General features: G+C 41.6%; 1 protein-coding gene across 1 annotated transcript in view; it reads right to left on the bottom strand.

Annotated features, from left to right (window-relative positions):
* PXDNL (peroxidasin like) overlaps positions 1-19,030 on the bottom strand; it is a 525,965-nt gene that overhangs the window by 181,155 nt on the left and 325,780 nt on the right. Inside the window, 5 exon segments of the mRNA XM_006140357.1 lie at positions 5,060-5,177; positions 7,817-7,926; positions 7,928-7,978; positions 10,582-10,597; positions 15,979-16,034. Of these exon segments, the coding sequence (XP_006140419.1) occupies positions 5,060-5,177; positions 7,817-7,926; positions 7,928-7,978; positions 10,582-10,597; positions 15,979-16,034 (351 nt within the window).

Here is a 19,030-nt window from a genome sequence, read left to right as displayed (position 1 = left end):
CAGGACATAAGAATTGGAAAATTATTTGCTGAGAACATGTATGTTGATGTGCTTGATTGAGCCAATGCACAGTGTATTTTGGATGGAAAATTCATTTGTGTGTTGTGATGGTGTATAGTGAATTAATGTAGAAGATGAATAAATTTAAAATAAAAAAAGATTAAAAAAAGTAGATAATATGATATTCTGTCTTCGTATGTAAACAATATTTATAAATATTCCTTAGTTGACTGAAAGCACAGTATAGTTTAGTTTTTTCTTTTTTAATGTAGTACATATGTGTATTATCAATTCTTAGTTGTGTTTATTTTTCCTAATTTTTATTCTCAATCCTTCTGAGGAGCTTGTATCAAAATTTCTCTCTGTGATTGTGTTTACATCAATTTCTGTTTGCATTTCTCTCAATTTTGCTTTATTTTTGGCAGTTACTTTGTTAGGTGTATAAAGGTTCATGAATCTTTTTTTTTTTTTTTTTTTTGAGAGATTTTTGCTTCAGGGTGCTTGCAGAGAGACAGAAAGCGAGAAATCACCCTCAAGGGGGGATGGCCATGCCACAATCTCTTCTCCTCTCAGGATTTTGGATATGCATGCACTCGCGCCTGGCGTAAGTTTTAAGCTGCCAGGGCAAGGACTTGAACCACGATTGACCATGTGGAAGTCCAGCAACATAATCATTACACCATCGGCTGGTCTTGAGGTTCATGTATCTCACAAGTGAATTACACTTTTATCATTAAGTATGGTCTAATGATATTCTATTATACTATTGCCTTGACATTGATTTTGAACGATACTAGCAGTATACCACCTTTACCTTGGTGAGTGTTGGTTGTTACATGTGTTTATCTATACACCTTCCACTTCTCAGTGTCATGTTTTAAATATGTCTCTCATAAATAGCACATAACTGGATTTTTAAACCCCAGTCTCACAGTGTCTTTCAGTGGGCTGATTATTATTTTTACCAATGTATTTAGCTTTACTTTTGATGAGTTATTTTATATTTTCTCTTTCCCAACCTTTTCTTTGCCTTTTTAATTAAAAGCATTCTAATTCCCTTTTGGTGGATTGACACAGTTTTCTTTATATACTTTTTCCTCCTCCTAGCACAGAAGAATCTTTCTAAGTAGTATGTAACCAAAATTTTTAATAGGCACTTGCGACTTAACAAAATCTTAAGGAAATACTATCTCCACTTCAAAAGATGAGGCAGACAAAATAATTTAACTACATTTTTTCTCCTTACAAGTCTTCTGTTAATGCTGTCTAGCATTTTACTTCTGCCCTAAACTTGTTCAACAGTTTATTTAATCATCTCATTGTACTCATATTAATCAACTTTTTTTTTTAATCACAGTATTCGGCTTTGCTCCTTGAATATCATAGCTTCCTTATGGGTCAAATTTTCTACTTATCAAAGCACACTGATATGTAGGGCTTTGTAATGAAGCTCTATTATTTTGTCTGGAATAGCAGTAATAAACCTCTATTTTCTGTCTGAAAGTGTTTTTATTTTACTTTGTCTGATTACAAAAATTGAAAAAAAAAATCAATTTAGAATGTTCCTAAACACTTTCAATATATTTCATTGCCTCCTGTCTAATGTAAAGTTTACTGATATACATTTGAAGACAGTCTACACATTACTCTGGAAATAAAGACTGAAACTTTAAAGACTGTGACTTGCCATGTGGTGATTTTAATGCATCAAGTACTTATTTAGTTAGTTAGTTAGTTAGTTAGTTTAGTTTAATTTAATTTGCCATAGAGCATCTGCTCTTGCTGGAGAGAGACAGAGAGGAAGACACAGATGGAAACTGAAGAATCACCCCCCACGGCGGGGGTGGCCACACCACAATCCCTTCTCCTCCTGTCACTGCTCAGAATTTTAAGTATATACACACATGTACCCAGCATGATTTCCAACCTACCAAGTCCAAGGCTTGAGCCATGTTGGACTCATGTGGTGTCCAACACCTTAATTACTATGCCACCTACTCACTCTCAGATTTTTTTTTTTGAGAGGTTTTGGCTATAGGGTGCGTGCACTCACCAGACAGACAGAGACAGAGAGATAGAAAGCGAGAAATCACCCCCCCAGAGGGGATGGCCATGCCACAATCCCTTCTCCTCCATTCTCCTCTCGGGATCTTGGGCACACACACACACGTGCCCGGTGTGATTTTAAGCCACCAGGTCCGGGACACGAACCATGGTCGACTACGTGGGAGTCCAGTGACATAGCCTTTATGCTAACTGCTGGTCCCTCAGATTTTTTTTTTAATCAGTACAATTCTTAGTCTGAAATTTCATTACTTTTTTATTTCTAGAAAATTCCAATTGTTATCCCTTCAAACATTCTCTAGTTCTTTCTTTCTAACTTCTCTTTCTGAAATTCTTATTAGATAGATGCTAGTTCTCTTCATTGTAGTCTCCATGTCTCTTAACCACTCTGAAACCTGGTATACTCCCATACATCTACTTTCTGATCCTCTAATTCTACCTTTGCTTGCATCTAATCAGTTTTTAACCAGCTCATCCAGGCACCCTGAAGTCGGCATAGAAGTTATCTCCATAGGATATGAAAAGGATGCGATAATGAAGGGACATTCAGTAGCTTCTAATGAATTAGCAATAATTTTTTCTTAGTCTGTTTTATTTTAAACAGATTATTTGTTTAAAATCATTTACTATACTTTGTTTCATGTACTCTCAGCATATATATTGTTTTTCATAATAAATACTCAAAAATAAATAATTAGTAATATATCACTTGTTATAATATTTTTGTCATAAACTCTTCCTGTTCAGCTTTATATTTTAATGAAATGGACCTTTCTACATACATTTCATCTTTCCTTAATTTTACTTCTTCTGTTTTGGATATCTTTGTTTCCTTTCAAATGTATCATCGCTTCTTTAGCTATTATCATTTGAAACTTTTATGTCATAAGTTCCATCAGGCAATATATTTTTTTTGGAGAGGATTTTGCTATAGGGTACATGCACTCACCAGACAGACAGAGAGAGAGAGAGAGAAAGCGAGAGATCACCCCCCAGGGGGGATGGCCACGCCGCAATCCCTTCTCCTCCATTCTCCTCTTGGAATCTTGGGCAAGCATGCACATGCACCCGGCGTGAGTTTTAAGCCACTGGGTCCAGGACACGAACCGCGGTCGACTACATGGGAGTCCAGCGACATAGCCATTACGCTAACTGCTGTTCCCAATCAGGCAATATATTTTTTTTTTACTCATTCTTCTCTAAATACTAGTCAGTACTTCGGTAACCTTGAACACATCATACTTTCACTTACATTATAAGAAGTCAGAGCAAGCAGTTTTAAGACATTATTATCAGAGATTTCTGTTTCTCAAATGCCATTGAACAATCTCAAGATGGAAACAAATTCAAGGCTCCTATCAGTTGAAATCTTCCTCCTGAGCAAGAATCAAGATTTAATAGTACTTATGATTGCTGTCTATTCAAGTTATTTTTAACCTAAGCTTACTAGTTTTCTGCAAGAATTAAAAACACGTTTTAGGGAACCAGCAGTTAGCATAATGGCTATGTCGCTGGACTCCCATGTAGTAGACCGCGGTTCACATCCCAGACCCAGTGACTTAAAACTCACGCCGGGCGCGTGTGCGTGCGTGCCCAAGATCCCGAGAGGAGAATGGAGGAGAAGGGATTGAGGCGTGACCATTCCCTCTGGGGGGTGATTTCTCACTTTCTGTCTCTCTGTCTCTCTCTGTCTGTCTGGCGAGCGCACACGCCCTATAGTGAAAACCTCTCCAGAAAAAGAAAAAAAAAAGGTTTTATAAGCAAGGCTGAATTTCTGTCTACAATTAGATACACAAATTATATACAAAAAGTGTACAAGCTATATATCATAGTTTATATAGTATAATATACAATTTGCAATTATATATTTTAAACTATATACATAATATATCAAAGTATTTTATAAAGATAATCATAAAAATTCGGAGTTGATTATACACATGACAGAAGAAAATGAAATTTTGTGTGAGAACAGGAGAGACACATGAAAACCATGATACCTGTCAATAATGTAATTAATGATAGTATAGTTGTTCAAGCAATAGCTTTGAATTTCACTGGGTATGTATTTCATTTTATGTGTGTATTTCATGTTTCTTGCTTTTATGCCTTATTTAGCACTTTTATATTAACTTTTTTTAAAGTTTGATTTAAAGTGCTGGACTCCTACATGGCTGACTGAAGTTTGAGTTCTGGACCCGAACCTTGAAAATCACGCCAGGTACATGTGTATGCATGCCCAAAAATCACAGGAGGAGAACGGAGAAGGGTTTGTTGCTTGGCCATCCCTCCTGGGGAGTGATTTCTCACTTTCTTTCTTTGTCTCTCTCTATGGCGAATACACACACCCTATGGCAACAAGAGTTACATCTTGGGATTCCCACATGGCCGACCATGGTTGGAGTCCCCGATCTGGTGGTGTGAAACTCACGATGGGCAAATGTGCGTACAGGCCCAAGATCCTGGGAGGAGAAAGGATTGCAGCATGGTTATCCTCTGTGGGGGATGATTTCTCACTTTCCCTCTCATTGTGCCTGTCTCTCTCTCTCAACCCAGCGAGCAAGCACAGTTGCCTTAAGACAAAAAACTGCAAAGAAAAAAAAAAAAAACTAAGACAAAAGTTTGGGATTACTATTTAATTTTATACTCACAGGTTTTTAGACTCATAGGCTCTATTTCCTCATTGAGCACAGTGAGAACAAAATAAATGACTATGGTTTTAAATAATGTTGCATATCTTTTGTTGCCAATTCACTTACATAGTCCCATTGCAATGTTAAATATGAAATAACAATTTAAACCTAAAATAATTTAGGAAGCATTGTATCAAATACCATTCAGATTTTAAACATACTAATTTGTTATTAACTACAACGTTTACTTCTAGCAATAATACAAACGCCCCATAATTTCTTCTCTAGATCAATGAAGTGAGAAGCAAGGATCACAGAAATCAAAAGCAGAATTATAACACGAGCCTGTTTTCGATTCTTACTTGTTATGTATCCAAGTTATCTTAGGTTTGGGGCTTCCTTCAGCCCAGCAAGTAAAATAGACAGTGTTTCCCGATGTGACCTCCACGTCTTGGGGCTCAAAAGTAATTAGGGGACTCTCTGTAGCAAAGCAATCATTAATATATTTTCAAAAACATGAAATTATAGCATTCTAAGATATCATTGAAAAAGAGCCATAAGTAATTTTTTTTTCTACTTTAAAGCTTTATACATCAAATGACATTTACCCAGTAACCTGTGTGCCCATTTAGACATCAGATGTGTATTTGACTTAGACTTTAAAACTTCATGAGAATCACTATGTACAGAAATATCCAATGAAGTAAACGAAGTAAATTTCCCTGTGCTTTTAGTTCTAGTAGTTCAATACACTCATATTTATGGAAGGACTTTGATTTTATGGGTCAATTTCTCAAACCGAGTACTTAAATTGAGGTTGCAATTTTGCAGGCACCTAGAAAATTAGCCATCTAACTTTCCCCTTATACAATTTACAAGAATTTATATGTCTAGACCTTAAACCCGGTTAAGCCAAATTGCTTATCAATATAAATGAGTGATCTAAAACATGTAAATTATTTTAATAAGGAAGTAGAGTGATTGATTTTTTAATAAATCAGGTAATACTAAATTTAATTTACCGGTGGCAATGCACAAAGGAGACTCTTACTTGTCTATAGTAAGTTTCATCTGATTCTCGTTGTAACACTCTAAATGATGAAACTCTCCCTTTTCTAAGTGCATTATTTGAGATGTCCTGTCATTGGCCAATAATCATACCTATTAGGTCTGAAAAACACTACATGGATCTTAAATAAATCTTACCTACTTTATTAGAAGTTCATATGCTCTACTTTTAGACTTTACCCTTTTTAGAAAAATGATTTTATTTATTTTTTTTTAATTCATCATCAACAATGTGTTGGCCACAGTGCTGCTGGTGATAGAACAGTGATCAAAACGGACCAGTGTTGGTACCCCTGGGTTCCTAGTATCATTGAAACGAGTGAAATTCAACAAACACACACAACTATATTGAACTAAGAAAGAATATAAGCAATGTTTTGATACTGGGTTGTTGAAAAAAGTCATGACACATTTTTGCAAATAAAAACAGAAAAAGTATGTCATGACTTTTCTGACAACCCACTGGATTTCGAGAAGGGACCTGATTCAATGTGCATGAGTGTGTGTGTGGTAGGGAGTAGGTAGGTGGGGATGGGTTAAGGGAAAGTCCTTTCAAGTAATTAATGTTTAGGAAGAAGGCCATTGAAAGAAGAGTTGGAGGAAGAACACTGCAGGCAGAGAAAACAGCATGTGGACGTCCTTGAGATGTAGAAAAGGCTGAAGAACTTTCCAGAAGGGCCAGAACATTGTGGTGTCCACACCCCTTAGCAGAGGAGAGTGCGGAAGGAAGGGAGCTTACAGAGCACAGCCAGGGACTAACCCGCCAGAAATGCCCACCCCTCTAAGGATCCTGTGTTTTATTTTAAGGCTATGAAATGCTATAGAAAAGTTGTGGTTCAAAGGTTTTTTGATTTGGACAGGGTGCACACACTCACCGGAATCATATAATCAGATGTTTTTTAAGAAAGCCTTCAAATATAAGAGTGGAGAGGGAACATGGGAAGCTGAGACATGCAATCCAGGCGAACCTGGTGGCAGTGTGAATAGAAGTTGGTAGAGAAGACAGGAGTGTGGCCATCTGAGACTTTTTGGTAATAAGGCTCAAGTCATTTCTTTTTTTCCAATCTGAATAGAAGTGAACTATATTAATAAGATTTTTTTCAAATTATAAGTTAAGAAAATTTTTTTAATGATTTTTCAGTAAAATGTATTAGAAAGTGTTGTTTTTTGTTTGTTTGTTTGTTTGTTTTAGATTTACTTATTTAGGTGCCAGCAGGTGGCATGGTGATTAAGGGTGCTGGACTCCCACTTGGCCGACTGTGGTTTGAGTCCCAGACCTGGAGTCTGGCTTTCTCACTTTCCCTCTCTCTCTCTCTCACTCTCTCCATTCTGTCCCTCTCTGGTCAAATTAAAATACATAAATCAATAAAATTAAATAAAATAATTATTTGTAAAAAGACGTATTTATTTCATTTATCATTATTATTTTTTTTAATTTGCTATTGGGCACACACATTCACCAGACAGAGGCAGAAAGAGAGAGAGAGAGTGAGAAAGCCAGCCACCAGGTCTAGGACTTGAACTATGGTTGACCATGTAAGAATACAGCGCCTTACCCATTGTGCCACCTGTAAGCAATCATCTGAGTGAATTTCCAAGCTCAATTATCTACCACACTCCAACACACACACACACACACGCACACGTGTTTATGTCTGTATGTAATTATTACTTTAGTCATATTTATAGTCCCATTATATATTAAAAACGAAAACACAAAAAGATGAATGGATTTGTTGGGGGGAGGTTCTTAGCGGAGAATGGTAGCAATAATTTGATCCGAAGTCAAGGGGCCTAATTATTGTCACAGCACTGGGTGACACAAAGGGGAGGGAGACGGCTTGCGACCTGTTGAACAGTCATCTTAAAACATCGTCTCTGAAATTGTGCCGGTTGGTTTAAATGATTATAATGCCAAAAACATTCTTAGATAAATTTGCAGATGACAGAAAGGAAGACAGACATGCGTTTTTACTGACAACGTTCCCTTCCAACCCTAAGGCCATTTAGTCCCCTTCACAGGAAGAAGACACGCACAGAAAGCCACGTACCGCAGCTGAACTCCTCGGCCGTCAGGGACGCAACCCGGCAGCCCCGCAGCCACCCCAGGTACTCGCACGTGGCAGCCGCCTGAGTTTGGCCACTCCGGGCGGAACCCCCCCCCCAGCCACTGCAAGTCACAGTCACGCACCAGCGCGTTGGAGTCCAGGCGCCTGTGCATGCGGGCGAGAAGTACAGCTGTGACAAGTGCTCACGCGGGTGACGAGTCTGTCCTCTAGGCACCTGGCCGGTCACACTTCCACTGCAGGATCTCTAGCTGCCAATACACAGACTTTACGAATTTCTTAGCTGCATATTTTACCCAGAGCAGATACACATTCCCGCATGAGCAGTCACTCTAAGGCTTGAAAAGCAGTTTCCACTTAACATGCCTTCTACCAGGGGCCTTCAAAGAGTTGGTGGGAAGTGGAGTCGGGAGTTGGGTGGTGGGGCGGTGGAGTACAGCGCCCCCTGGTGACCGCGGAGAAGGCTCGCAGTTCTCACCGGAGAGGCCTCCCTGGGGGCACTGGGTATGTGGGTGCCTCTGATTCAGGGGTGGCTGGGACTGGCACTGAGACCGACCTCTAGAGGATACCTCTCCCTCTCTCACCTCTCTCTCGAGCTCATGCATACACGTGTGTAAATACTTATAAAAGATATTGAAAACAAGCTTAAGAAGAAAAATGCAGGCCAACAGGTGGCAGGGAGTTAAGGTGTGAGACTCCCCATGGCTGACCGCAGTTAGAGCCTTGGACTCAGTGGTTTGATAGTCACACCAGGCAGGTGTGCGTGCCTGCCCCAAATCCTGAGAGGAGAATGGAGAAGGCGTTGGGGCATGGCCATTCCCACTGGAGGGGGATGTCTTACTTTCCCTCTCTTTCTCTTCTGCAGGCACATGTACCCTGTGAAAAAGACATAAAGAGGACAAACTCCTCCCTCATAAAAAGAAAAATGAAATTGAAATGTAAGTTCATCTTGGTTCCCCAAAGTGGAAATCCATACACAGTTTTTTCGTAGTACTCGTTTTCCTGGAACTTGTTGGAGACCCCTCGTACAGATTATAAGTAAACAATTAGGAGATAAAATGGCACGTATTTGTTTTAGAGAATACTGAGAATTAAAGCGTAAGGACTGGAATGTCAGTTTGCTTTACATGTAGGGACAGAGAAGCTGCGACGTGGTGGTGTTTCACCTTCGTCCTAGGAATTTCTTAAAGGAAACAGCAGAAGCTTTATGGCTCCAAGGGCGCTGGTAGGCGGTGTGTGATTTATGCAGCGGCCGGAGGCGACTTGCTCTGCCCTCCTGTCAGCCTCCGTGGCGTCAGCATGGACAGGCAGGACCGTGTTTCCAGCCTGCCCGAAAGGACAGAGGCTGGACCTCTATGATGCTGTCTTTGTGCCATTTACTAATCCAGGTAAAAGTTATGGGTTTTTCCAAGTTTTACATTTCCCTAATTATTTTTTCCTTTCTTTCTCATGAAGTAAAATTTATAGTCAAAGAGAGCCGAAAGACACATCGTCAAATAGCACGGAAATGATAAGGTGCCTCTCATCCTACCAAGGGCTAACAGGGAGCATGGGGGCCGGCAGGTGGCAGGGTGGTTAAGCGCTGAACTCCCACCTAGCCAGCCAGGCGTTGAGTCCCAGACTTGGTGGCTTGACAATCACACAGAGCGCATGTGCACACATACCCAAAATCCCAAGAGGAGAACAGAAGAGAAGGGATTGCGGCACGGCCATTCCCTGGGGCTGATTTCTCACTTCCCCTCTCTATAGCTTTCTCTTTCTGGCGAGTGCACATATCCCATGGCACAAAAAGGAAGAAAAAATAGAGAGAGAGGGAATATCAGTCAATGGAAAGCACCAGTGTGTCTGTGGTGGCAGTCGGGTCACTCTCCACACAAGAAAACTGCAGTGACAAAAAAGATAGTATGAATACGTCTCTAAGAGGGAGGGCAGTTATGCTGCTTCACACCTTCCTGTAATAAGCAGTGTTCTGTGTAACTTGATCAGACTAGAAAATGCTATAATTTTTAAAATATCATTAGTGAAGATCTTACATGCAAAATAAGTCCTAAAAGTTTTGGGGGCAAAAATGAAATCTAAAGAGTCGATGTGCACGTAAAATGGAAACTTACTTAGCCATGTGAATTTAGGAATTTACATCAGATCGGGGTAGTGAAGAATGAGGTATAAACTTTGATGGTCACCTGTTCAGACATTGTTCCTTCCATTATCCTTGCTGACTGACTGCCCAGATCAGCTACTTGGTAAAGAAACTGATCCACGACAGCATTCCTGTGTTCCAAGTTCACATTTACGCTTGAGTTTAATTTCTGGTAATTTTATCCAGGAGAATTTATAGTTATTAAATATTAAGGAGCAGGTTTTTATTTCAGTAACCCCGTGACATTTCTCTGAATTGAACACAAGCAAGAACGTGGACGTGATCCCTTGAGAACACTGTAAGCCTGAGACCCTAACATTCCAGAAGGTTCCATCTCCCAGAGACAGAACTGATTACTGAAGAGCTCTCCGTTCACTAGTCAGTGACCCCATGTGCCCTGAAGCATCCTCGTGCCTGTGTGTTTCCGTAAGAATTACACCCAGACATAATTTCTCCTTTGTGTTAGTAATGACTTCAGTTACTACATTCACCCGTAGTGGGAACACAAATGTGAATAAACAACTAGAGAACATATATTTTTCATTTGCCCTTGAAAATGTATTTTGTATTTGAAAAGTAGCATAGTACTAGCTCTGTACTTTGGTATAACAACCTGTTTAGAGACTCTTTATGGAGTATTTCCAAATATATAATGAGAAAGCATTTTTTTTAATGTTCTTCTAATTTGGAACCATGAATTTTGAAAAATAAAAGCGATGGAGCAAGTCGCCAAGAACAGGGTGGTTGTAAACTCTGAGACCCTAACAGCTACTAGTCATGCGCTGCGTTTGAGGCATCACCATTTCGTCGTTCTCCATCCTGAAAGTTTCCTTACATAAATGTCACACCAATCACGGCAAATAAAAGGCAGGTGTTCCAGCCGTGGTGGGCAGCAGTAGCACACCTCGCCGCAATGCTGGGAACTGTGTGGAACTGCGGTTTGGTGCTTGGGTTGTGACCTGCACGTCCCGTGATCCTGGCTGGAGAGAGGATGGTAACACACAACCATACTGCTGAGCGTGCTTGTCTTTCTCCTCTCTCTTATGAAAGGAAGAAACTAAAAAAATAAATAAATAAAGACTAAAATGGGACAGCTGGTTGCATGGTGGTTAGGGAAACTGAATTTCACATGGATGACTGCATGGTTCGAGTCCTGGATCCAGTGGCTTGAAATGCACATGAGGTGTGTGTGTGTGCATGCCCATAATCCCAAGAGGAGAAGGGAGGAGAAGGGATCACAGATCACCATGTGGCTGTATCTCTGGGGAGTGATTTCTCACCCTATAGCAAAAATCTCTCTAAAAAAAGACAAAAAAAAAAAAACACTAGTTTTGAAAGCCAGTGTATGGTGTGGTGGTTAAAGTGCTGGTCTCTTACATGGCTGACTATGGTTCAAGTCCCGGAACTGGCGGCTTGCTTTCTCACTTTCCCTCCCTCTCTCTCTCTCTGGTGAGCACATGTGACTGATAACAGATTAAAAATAATAACAATAAATAAGATAATTCTTTAAAAAAAAAAACAAAAAGAAGCATTCGTCTTCACAGTAGGCTCTGAGTTAGAACCGTCTGGTACAGGGCCTGCAGCAGTGCATGGTGGTGAAGCAGCATGGCATGCAGGGCCCACGTGAGGTGCCTGTGTGTGGGTCTTTCCCTCATGAAATAAACTCTTAACAACTGGCGTGGTACAGATGGAGAACTGATGTCAGGAGATCCGTGAGTTGTCACAGTACAATCAAGTGTCGTGGAAGCAAACGGGACTCACACCAGTTTCCCGTTTCTCTGCCTGCCACGTGAGACCAGTGAGCCCACACCCTTCCTGTGGCTGAAGAACTTCCTTGCTGAGGTGGAATTCATCTGGCCCTGGGAGATGCTCCTCTCTCAGCCCGCTATGACCCAGCTGTGGTCTTCCTCTTCTAAACTACAGCCTGAGTAGGACACGCGTGTGAGGGTTTGGAGTCAGCAGGCACCAGGCCTGGTGTGTCTTAGCCCCATCCGGGGCTCGTGGGCCCGGGCAGCTGGCTTCAACGCGATTGCCTGTCAGTTTCCCATCCACAAAATAAAGACACTTCATCAAGTAATAAGCTGACAAAAGGGCCTGGGAATGTCGGAATCAGCACAGTGCGCATGTGTAAGACACACCCTGACGCATCACCGCAAACACGGCCCTCGGCCTGCTTGTATGGGTACTGATTCTGGTATGTGTCTTCTAGCATTAGAGTGGATCTTGTTTCAATAAATATAAGCGATTGGAACAGAAATGCTGCTATAGATTGAGCAGGAAAGAATAATACAGATTAGAAGAAATTCAGGGGTTCGGCACTTTAAGACTTTCTGAGCATCTTAGAGGCCAAGAATGACACCCAGGCAGAAATCTTTGTAGACAAGAGACACTGCGTGGAAATTATAATTGCGAAAATGCAAAGACAGTGACTCTAATCATAAGTGACCTAACAAATCTAACAAAAGAGAAAGAGGGTGAGTTAAAAATGAAACGCACGTCCACGGCCCCACTTAATACATACCGAATGTCTGCACTCTATGGCAGAGACAGAAATGTCGGAGGGCAACTGTGGACACCCTAGTGTGTGGGGGAGGAGGGGGGGAAACGAGGGGGTCAGGCGAGAGGGAGGGAGTCAAGGGACAAAAAGCACAACATTTAAGAGACACAAAAATGGAAAAATATCCATTGATGATAACGCGTACGGCAGTATCTTTGACTAGACTGATATACAGTGTATTCGTGTTGGGGAAATTCATTTTGTATGCTGTAAAGATATACAGTGATTAAATGTAAAAATAAATAAATAAAACACTACTACTTCCGCCACCAAAAGGAACCACCTTCTGACCCTGTTCAGAAGGTCCTGGCATTTTCATTTCCTACATATGATTAAAAACCAGAATGTTACTGCAAATGATTCTAGTGCAGCCAGTTCTGACAAGAAGCAGGAAAATGTTGGCAATAAATAGTGAATCGTGGGACCAGCAGTTAACATGATGGCTAGGTCGCTGGACTCCCACGTAGTCGACTGCGGTTCGTGTCCTGGACCCGGTGGCTTAAACTCATGCCGGGCGCATGTCCGTGCATACCCAAGATCCTGGGAAGAGAATGGAGGAGAAGGGATTGCGGCGTGGCCATCCCCCCGGGAGGTGATTTCTCGTTTTCTGTCTCTATGTCTCTCTCTGTCTGTCTGGCGAGCATACACACCCTATAGCAAAAACCTCTCAAAAAAAAAAAAAAAAAAAAAAGCGAATCGTGATTGGTGGGCCAAAAGACAATCACAGAATGCCACCCGAGGACCCCGTGAGGCAGCGTTCCATGTCTATTCGGAGAATTACCAAGAAAAGGGGGAACGTAGGCAGGACATGGACAAAGAGCAGGTGATCTGTCTCCCGATAATTCATGATGTTTTCAACGCAAAGATCCAAGCATTATTTGCAGGCACCAATCAAACATGAAATAATTTTCCTCTGGGCTCGTGGATTTTTACTTACTCCTGACATTCTCTGCTCAGAGTCCTGTATCTGGGCACACCACATCCAAAAAGCAGCAGCAACCAAAGTGACCCCCTCCATGGCAGGGGACCGACCGCCCCGGTGAGATGCCCACTGTGTAGCCTGAGCCTGGGAAGCAGGGCTTCTCTCCTGTCCCTGGTGCCTGGAAGGCATACAGGAGGACTGCTGAAATCCCAGAGAGAGAGATTAAAAGAAAACGATAAACATAAGCGCCATCAAGTTCAAGACACTTTTGCAAGAGATGTTAATAGCCATTTAGTTCATCCTAGAAACCTGAAGTCCTAGGAACTTAACCATGTCCATGCCGTCTTCTTCCATTAGTAACTGAAGAAAAATGGGACCCTTTAAAGGTATTTTTTTAAGATTAGGAAACAAAAAGAATTCATAAGGAGATAGTCAAGACTGTGCAGTGGGTGCCTAAGGATTCTCCACTAATACTGGGCTCTGACTGATGAGTGGGATGACCAGGAGCTTGTCACAGTGGAGAAGGACTCTGGTGAAGCTTTCCAGGCCTTTTTCTGCTAAAGCTTCAGCTAACTTTCTCCACGCACTCTCCTAATAAGCAGATACTGTCATTGTCTGGCCCTCTGAAGAGTGAACCAGCAAACGGCCTTGAGCATCCCACAAAATCTGTCGCCATGACCTTAGCTCTTGACTGGTCAGCTTCTTTTTGTCGTGACCACTTTCACCTCTAGGTAACCACTCCTTCTGTTGCGTTTGTCCTCAGGATCATACTGGTGAAGCCACGATTCTTTGAAGAAATCCTTCAGGATCTTGAGTGCACTTTTGAAAAATTTCCATTGAAGGGACCAGCAGTTGGCATAATTGCTATGTCACTGGACTCCCATATAGTCAACCGTGGTTCGAGTCCCGGACCAGGTGGCTTAAACTCATGCTGGCGCATGTGCATGCATGCCCAAGATCCCAAGAGGAGAATGGAGGAGAAGGGATTGCGGTGTGGCCATCCCCCCGGGGGGGCGGGGGATGATTTCTCACTTTCTGTCTCTGTGCCTCTCTCTGTGTTTCTCTTTTTGTTCCTCTCTCTCTAGCAAGCAACTGTGCCCTAAACAAAAACCTGTCAAAAAAAAAAAAAATTTCCATTGAAAACTCTGCTTTTGTCTGGGACACAACAGTTTTGGAGCCCACTGAGCAGAGAGATTGCTCAACTTCAATTTGTCAGTCAGCATTGTGTAAGTTGAACAGTTAGATGTCTGTGGTCCTGGCTCTAGTTTCTGCTGTAACCGCTGGCCCTCTTTAACTAAGGCATGGACAAGATGCATGTTCTTCCTTTTCCTTGTAAATTGATGCAGGTGATCTGCTACTGTAGATGTCATCTTCAACCTTGTTTCTTAGAACTAGTTCTTCCATAATAAATTACTGATGGGGAGGAGGCGTTATCCCCATAAACTTCGTAACTAACCCAGTGACTCGAAACTCATGCCACATGTGTATGTGTGCCCAAGACCCTGGGAGGAGAAAGGGAGGGGAGTGATTGTGGTGTGGCCATCCACCCTCGAGGGTGATTTCTCTTTTTTTTCCTCTCTCTCTAGCAAGCAACTGTGCCCTAAGGAAAAACCTCTAAAAAATACTTTATAAAGCATCAATGATTTCACTATTCTTCCTGCCAAGCTTCACCATAAATTTGATTGCCTTTGCTTCAATTTCAGCAGAATTTGTTCCGATATGAGCTCTTTTCAATCTGCTGTCTCCTCTTTCTTATTGCCTCAAACTAGAGATAGATCCTATATGGACAGGTAGTATTTTACCTTGATGCAAAAATATTTCACAATCCATGCATACTTTTTCAGAGGGTATATTTTCCATGAACCTCTTAGAGATCCCTTGTATTTGTGTGTACAGAGGAGGAGAAAGCACATGTGTGAAACAGAAATGCAGACAGCACAGAGGTACACACTCAGGTGGGGCAGAGAGGCGCGTGGGGAGCAGGAGAGACCCTCACACAGGTGGACGGAGAGGAAAGCGCATTGGAAGATGTCTGGAGCAGGAGGCTGGTGGACAGCGGAGCCCTGAGAGGGCCGGGGTTCCTTTGTGCTTGGTTGAGCCCTGGGGGCGATAAACTGGGATGCTAGCTGTGTGTGTGTCAGGGGACACCTGAAGTCTGTCCAGAGGATTCAGAGTTTCGGTGGAACTTCTTACATCTCTTTTTAATAAAAAGTTAAAGGAAAAAGAAGCCTTGGGAGTCTTTAGATTTGACCAGCAAGGAAATTACAGAGAACCGAGGAAAACTCTCTTCAATATTCCTTTTGAAAGTCACTTCTGAGAGAATACAGGAAAGCTCAGTAGACTCTCTGGGCCTTCCATCAGTCCGCGGCTCACAAAGCCATTTCCTCCCTAACACGCTAGAACCGCAATGATCGTCCACGGCGGAAGGAGGCTAAAGCCTTCATTGTTTGGGCTGCATTTATCCTGAATTCAACGCTAAGGGTCCGTGTTTAGGTACTCGCTCTCACTTACAGTCTTTGTAATGAAACCAGATGAGAAAAATCTCCCAACAGGGATTTTAGATCATTTGTTGTTGTGCAAAAATCTGAAAAATAAAAGAAGAAGTTTTAATTACTACAAAGCCACCGTGAGTTCAGGAACAAAAACATGTTTTGAACCTAATTGTGAATCCAATCCTTTTTTTTAAAAAGTATTTCAGTGAGAAATGGCAAGCAAAGCGAGCTGCTACTTGTGCATTTGGTGTTGAAGATGTACATGCATGTAACTACCACTATTTTGGCACTTTTCTCATCTATGGTCGTCTGAGAGTTATCGTTTATGTCGTTAGAAGGTACAAATGCTAAAGAGAAATCCTTGATAATAAGCATTTGCGCATGTAAGAAATGAATGCATTTCACCGTGGTAAACAGTGTATATGTGTACCAACCACATGCTGTACACCTTGAATATATATCATTTTGATTTATCAATGAAATAGTTTTCATTCTTAAAAAGGAATGACACAATAAAAGACGCATGGCAGGCCAGTAGGTGGCATGGTGGTTGGGGTGCTGGACTCTCACCTGGCCAAGTACGGTTCAAGTCCCAGACCTTGAAATTCTCGCCAGGTGCATTCACATGTGAGTCCAAAATCCCAAGAGGGGAATAATGAAGACGGAATTGAGGCATGGCCCTCCTCCCTGGCCATTCTCACTTTCTCTCTCACTGTCACTCTCTGTGCCTCTGGTGAGCACATGCGCACTATGGCAAAAGCCTTTTTAAAAAGGTTTGAAAAGGCCGTGATTCTCTGACTGCTGCAGATGCGACCCTCTGCCTGCAGGTCAGCTCACTGGCCAGTGACAGCTTTGCTTAATTTCGGCACCTGGGGCACTGCTGTGGTCGCCAGCTCAGCCCGCCCTTTGCTTGTTGGATCCTGAACCACGCCCGTGTCCTGGGGCCAGGACAGGGCCGTAGAAAAGCACACTTCCAAGGCTTCTGTCCCTATGAGATGTGAAAGAAGGTGCGAGGCAGAGGAGACCCCAGCGACAGTATTTCCACTCCCTCCTGCTGTGAGATGCTTCTACCCTTCTAAGAAGACATAAAATTTTCCCTGGTCTTTCCCATTTTGATTTCTTATATGCAGTTTGACTTGCCATACCCAATTCCCAAACTCAGAAATGGGGACAAGAGACGAAATTATGACCACGCCTTTCCCAGACCATAGTATGCAGTGCTCAGCTCTGCTTCACTAGACCCGCCGTTTGGGTGTCCGTGGCTGCCACTGCTGTAGCTGACTTCAGCAAGAACCCTGCCGAGTCGTTTAGCTGGAGCCCCCACTGGATACCTGATCAAATTTCTCATCCCCACCATCCTCCAAATGATAGCTGATCACCCGAGCCAACCTTTAGCAAAGATATTGCTGGACTAAGCTTAACTAGAATTCCTCTGATTTCTGAGTTTCCTCTTAATAAGTTTTCATCTACTGACCCAAGCCTGTTCCCGGGGCATAAATTCCCACCTGCTCATGCTGTATTCAAAGTTAAACCAAATCTCTCTCCCACTGCCTCACTCCATTACAGCGGTGCCTACACTGTCACCATGTGTCCCCTGAATAGTCTTCCTCACTGTGCTTTTTTTTTTGAAGAATTATTTTATTTAACTTCATTTATTATTATATCATTATTATTTTTCAGTTTGATCAGAGATAGACAGAGAGAGAGAGAGGAAGTGAGAAAGCAAGCTACCAGGTCTGAGATTTGAACCGTGGTCTGCCACGTGGGAGTCCAGCGCCTTTAACCACCATGCCACTTGCCGGCCCCCCTCACTGTGCTTTAACAAGCATCGCTGAGGGGCCAGCGGTGGTGTGGTGGGGAAGGCGCTGGACTCCCACATGGCCAACCATGGTTCGAGTCTCAAACACAGCGGCTTGAAACTCATGCAAGGCACATGTGCATGTTTGCCCGGCATCCCAGGAAAAGAATGGAGGAGAAGGGATTCCAGCATGGCCAAAAAGTGAATTTTCACTTTCCCTCTCACTGTCTCTCTCTTTCTCTCTCTCTGTCTCTCTACCAAGTGCGCACAGCCTATGACAAAAACAAAAAAACAAAAGTCATTGAATATTTTTTCTTAAACCATGTGCAGAGAGACGTCACACAGTAATTCTTACACCCCACCGCAAGGCCTAACCCCACATCACTTCCTCTTCCAGAAACATCGGAACACGGCTTCATAGTGGAGAACTAGCTGGTAGTGTATCACACAGTGGAGAACTAGCTGGTAGTGTATCACACAGTGGAGGTAGGAAATTTAGCTTGTTATTTATTTAGAAAAAATTGTCTCTCTCCTAATTAAGATCTATATCCTAAAGGTTCACTGATATTCCTCAATATAAGGATTTATTTAATTTCTTTAATTCTGGAAAATTTCTAGCAATTGTGTAGCCTAAGATTCTCTCATCTGGCTCTTTGGACCTTTGATTAGATGCGTATGCTGGATATTCTTACTCTCTTCTATGTCTCTTAATTCCCCCTTTATATTTTCTTGTCATTTTTTCCTGTGCTACAATATGAATATTTTTTATTACTACCTCTTAATTCAGTTCAATAATTATTTCACAGCTGTGACTGATTTGCAGTTAGGTCATCTATAAATATTCTAAAATTTGTAATTCAGTATTTGGAAATTCTGTTTGGTACTTTTCGAGATTTAGTTCTTAACAGAGTTTCATTAATTTCTCCAAGGCCAAGTTATCCATTATAAACAGTAGGCACAGTGCATAGAGCTCATGGCATTTTTAGGGGTCCACAAAAAATTAATTCCTTATTTTAAAACAGAAGAAAGAATGACTTTAAAACTGAAGAAAGTATTTTCATATATAACATTAATATATTTGTTTTAATATAAGCACAGTTACAAAACATATATGTGTATATATGTATGTGTGTATATATATAAATATATATATTGTGTATATATATATATTTATGCATTTATATTTTATGAAGGAAGGCAAAAGTGCCTCAGATCCATCAAAGTCATAACAAAGCAATATGTCTTTTTCTTAGTCTTTTCCTTCTTTCTTTCATTTTCTTATTTTTTTTT

Source organism: Tupaia chinensis, unplaced genomic scaffold (assembly GCF_000334495.1).
Source record: "Tupaia chinensis unplaced genomic scaffold, TupChi_1.0 Scaffold000031_1, whole genome shotgun sequence".
Taxonomy (NCBI): domain Eukaryota; kingdom Metazoa; phylum Chordata; class Mammalia; order Scandentia; family Tupaiidae; genus Tupaia; species Tupaia belangeri.
Note: the sequence above shows the minus strand (reverse complement) of the source record. Positions and strands in the feature narration are given on the sequence as shown.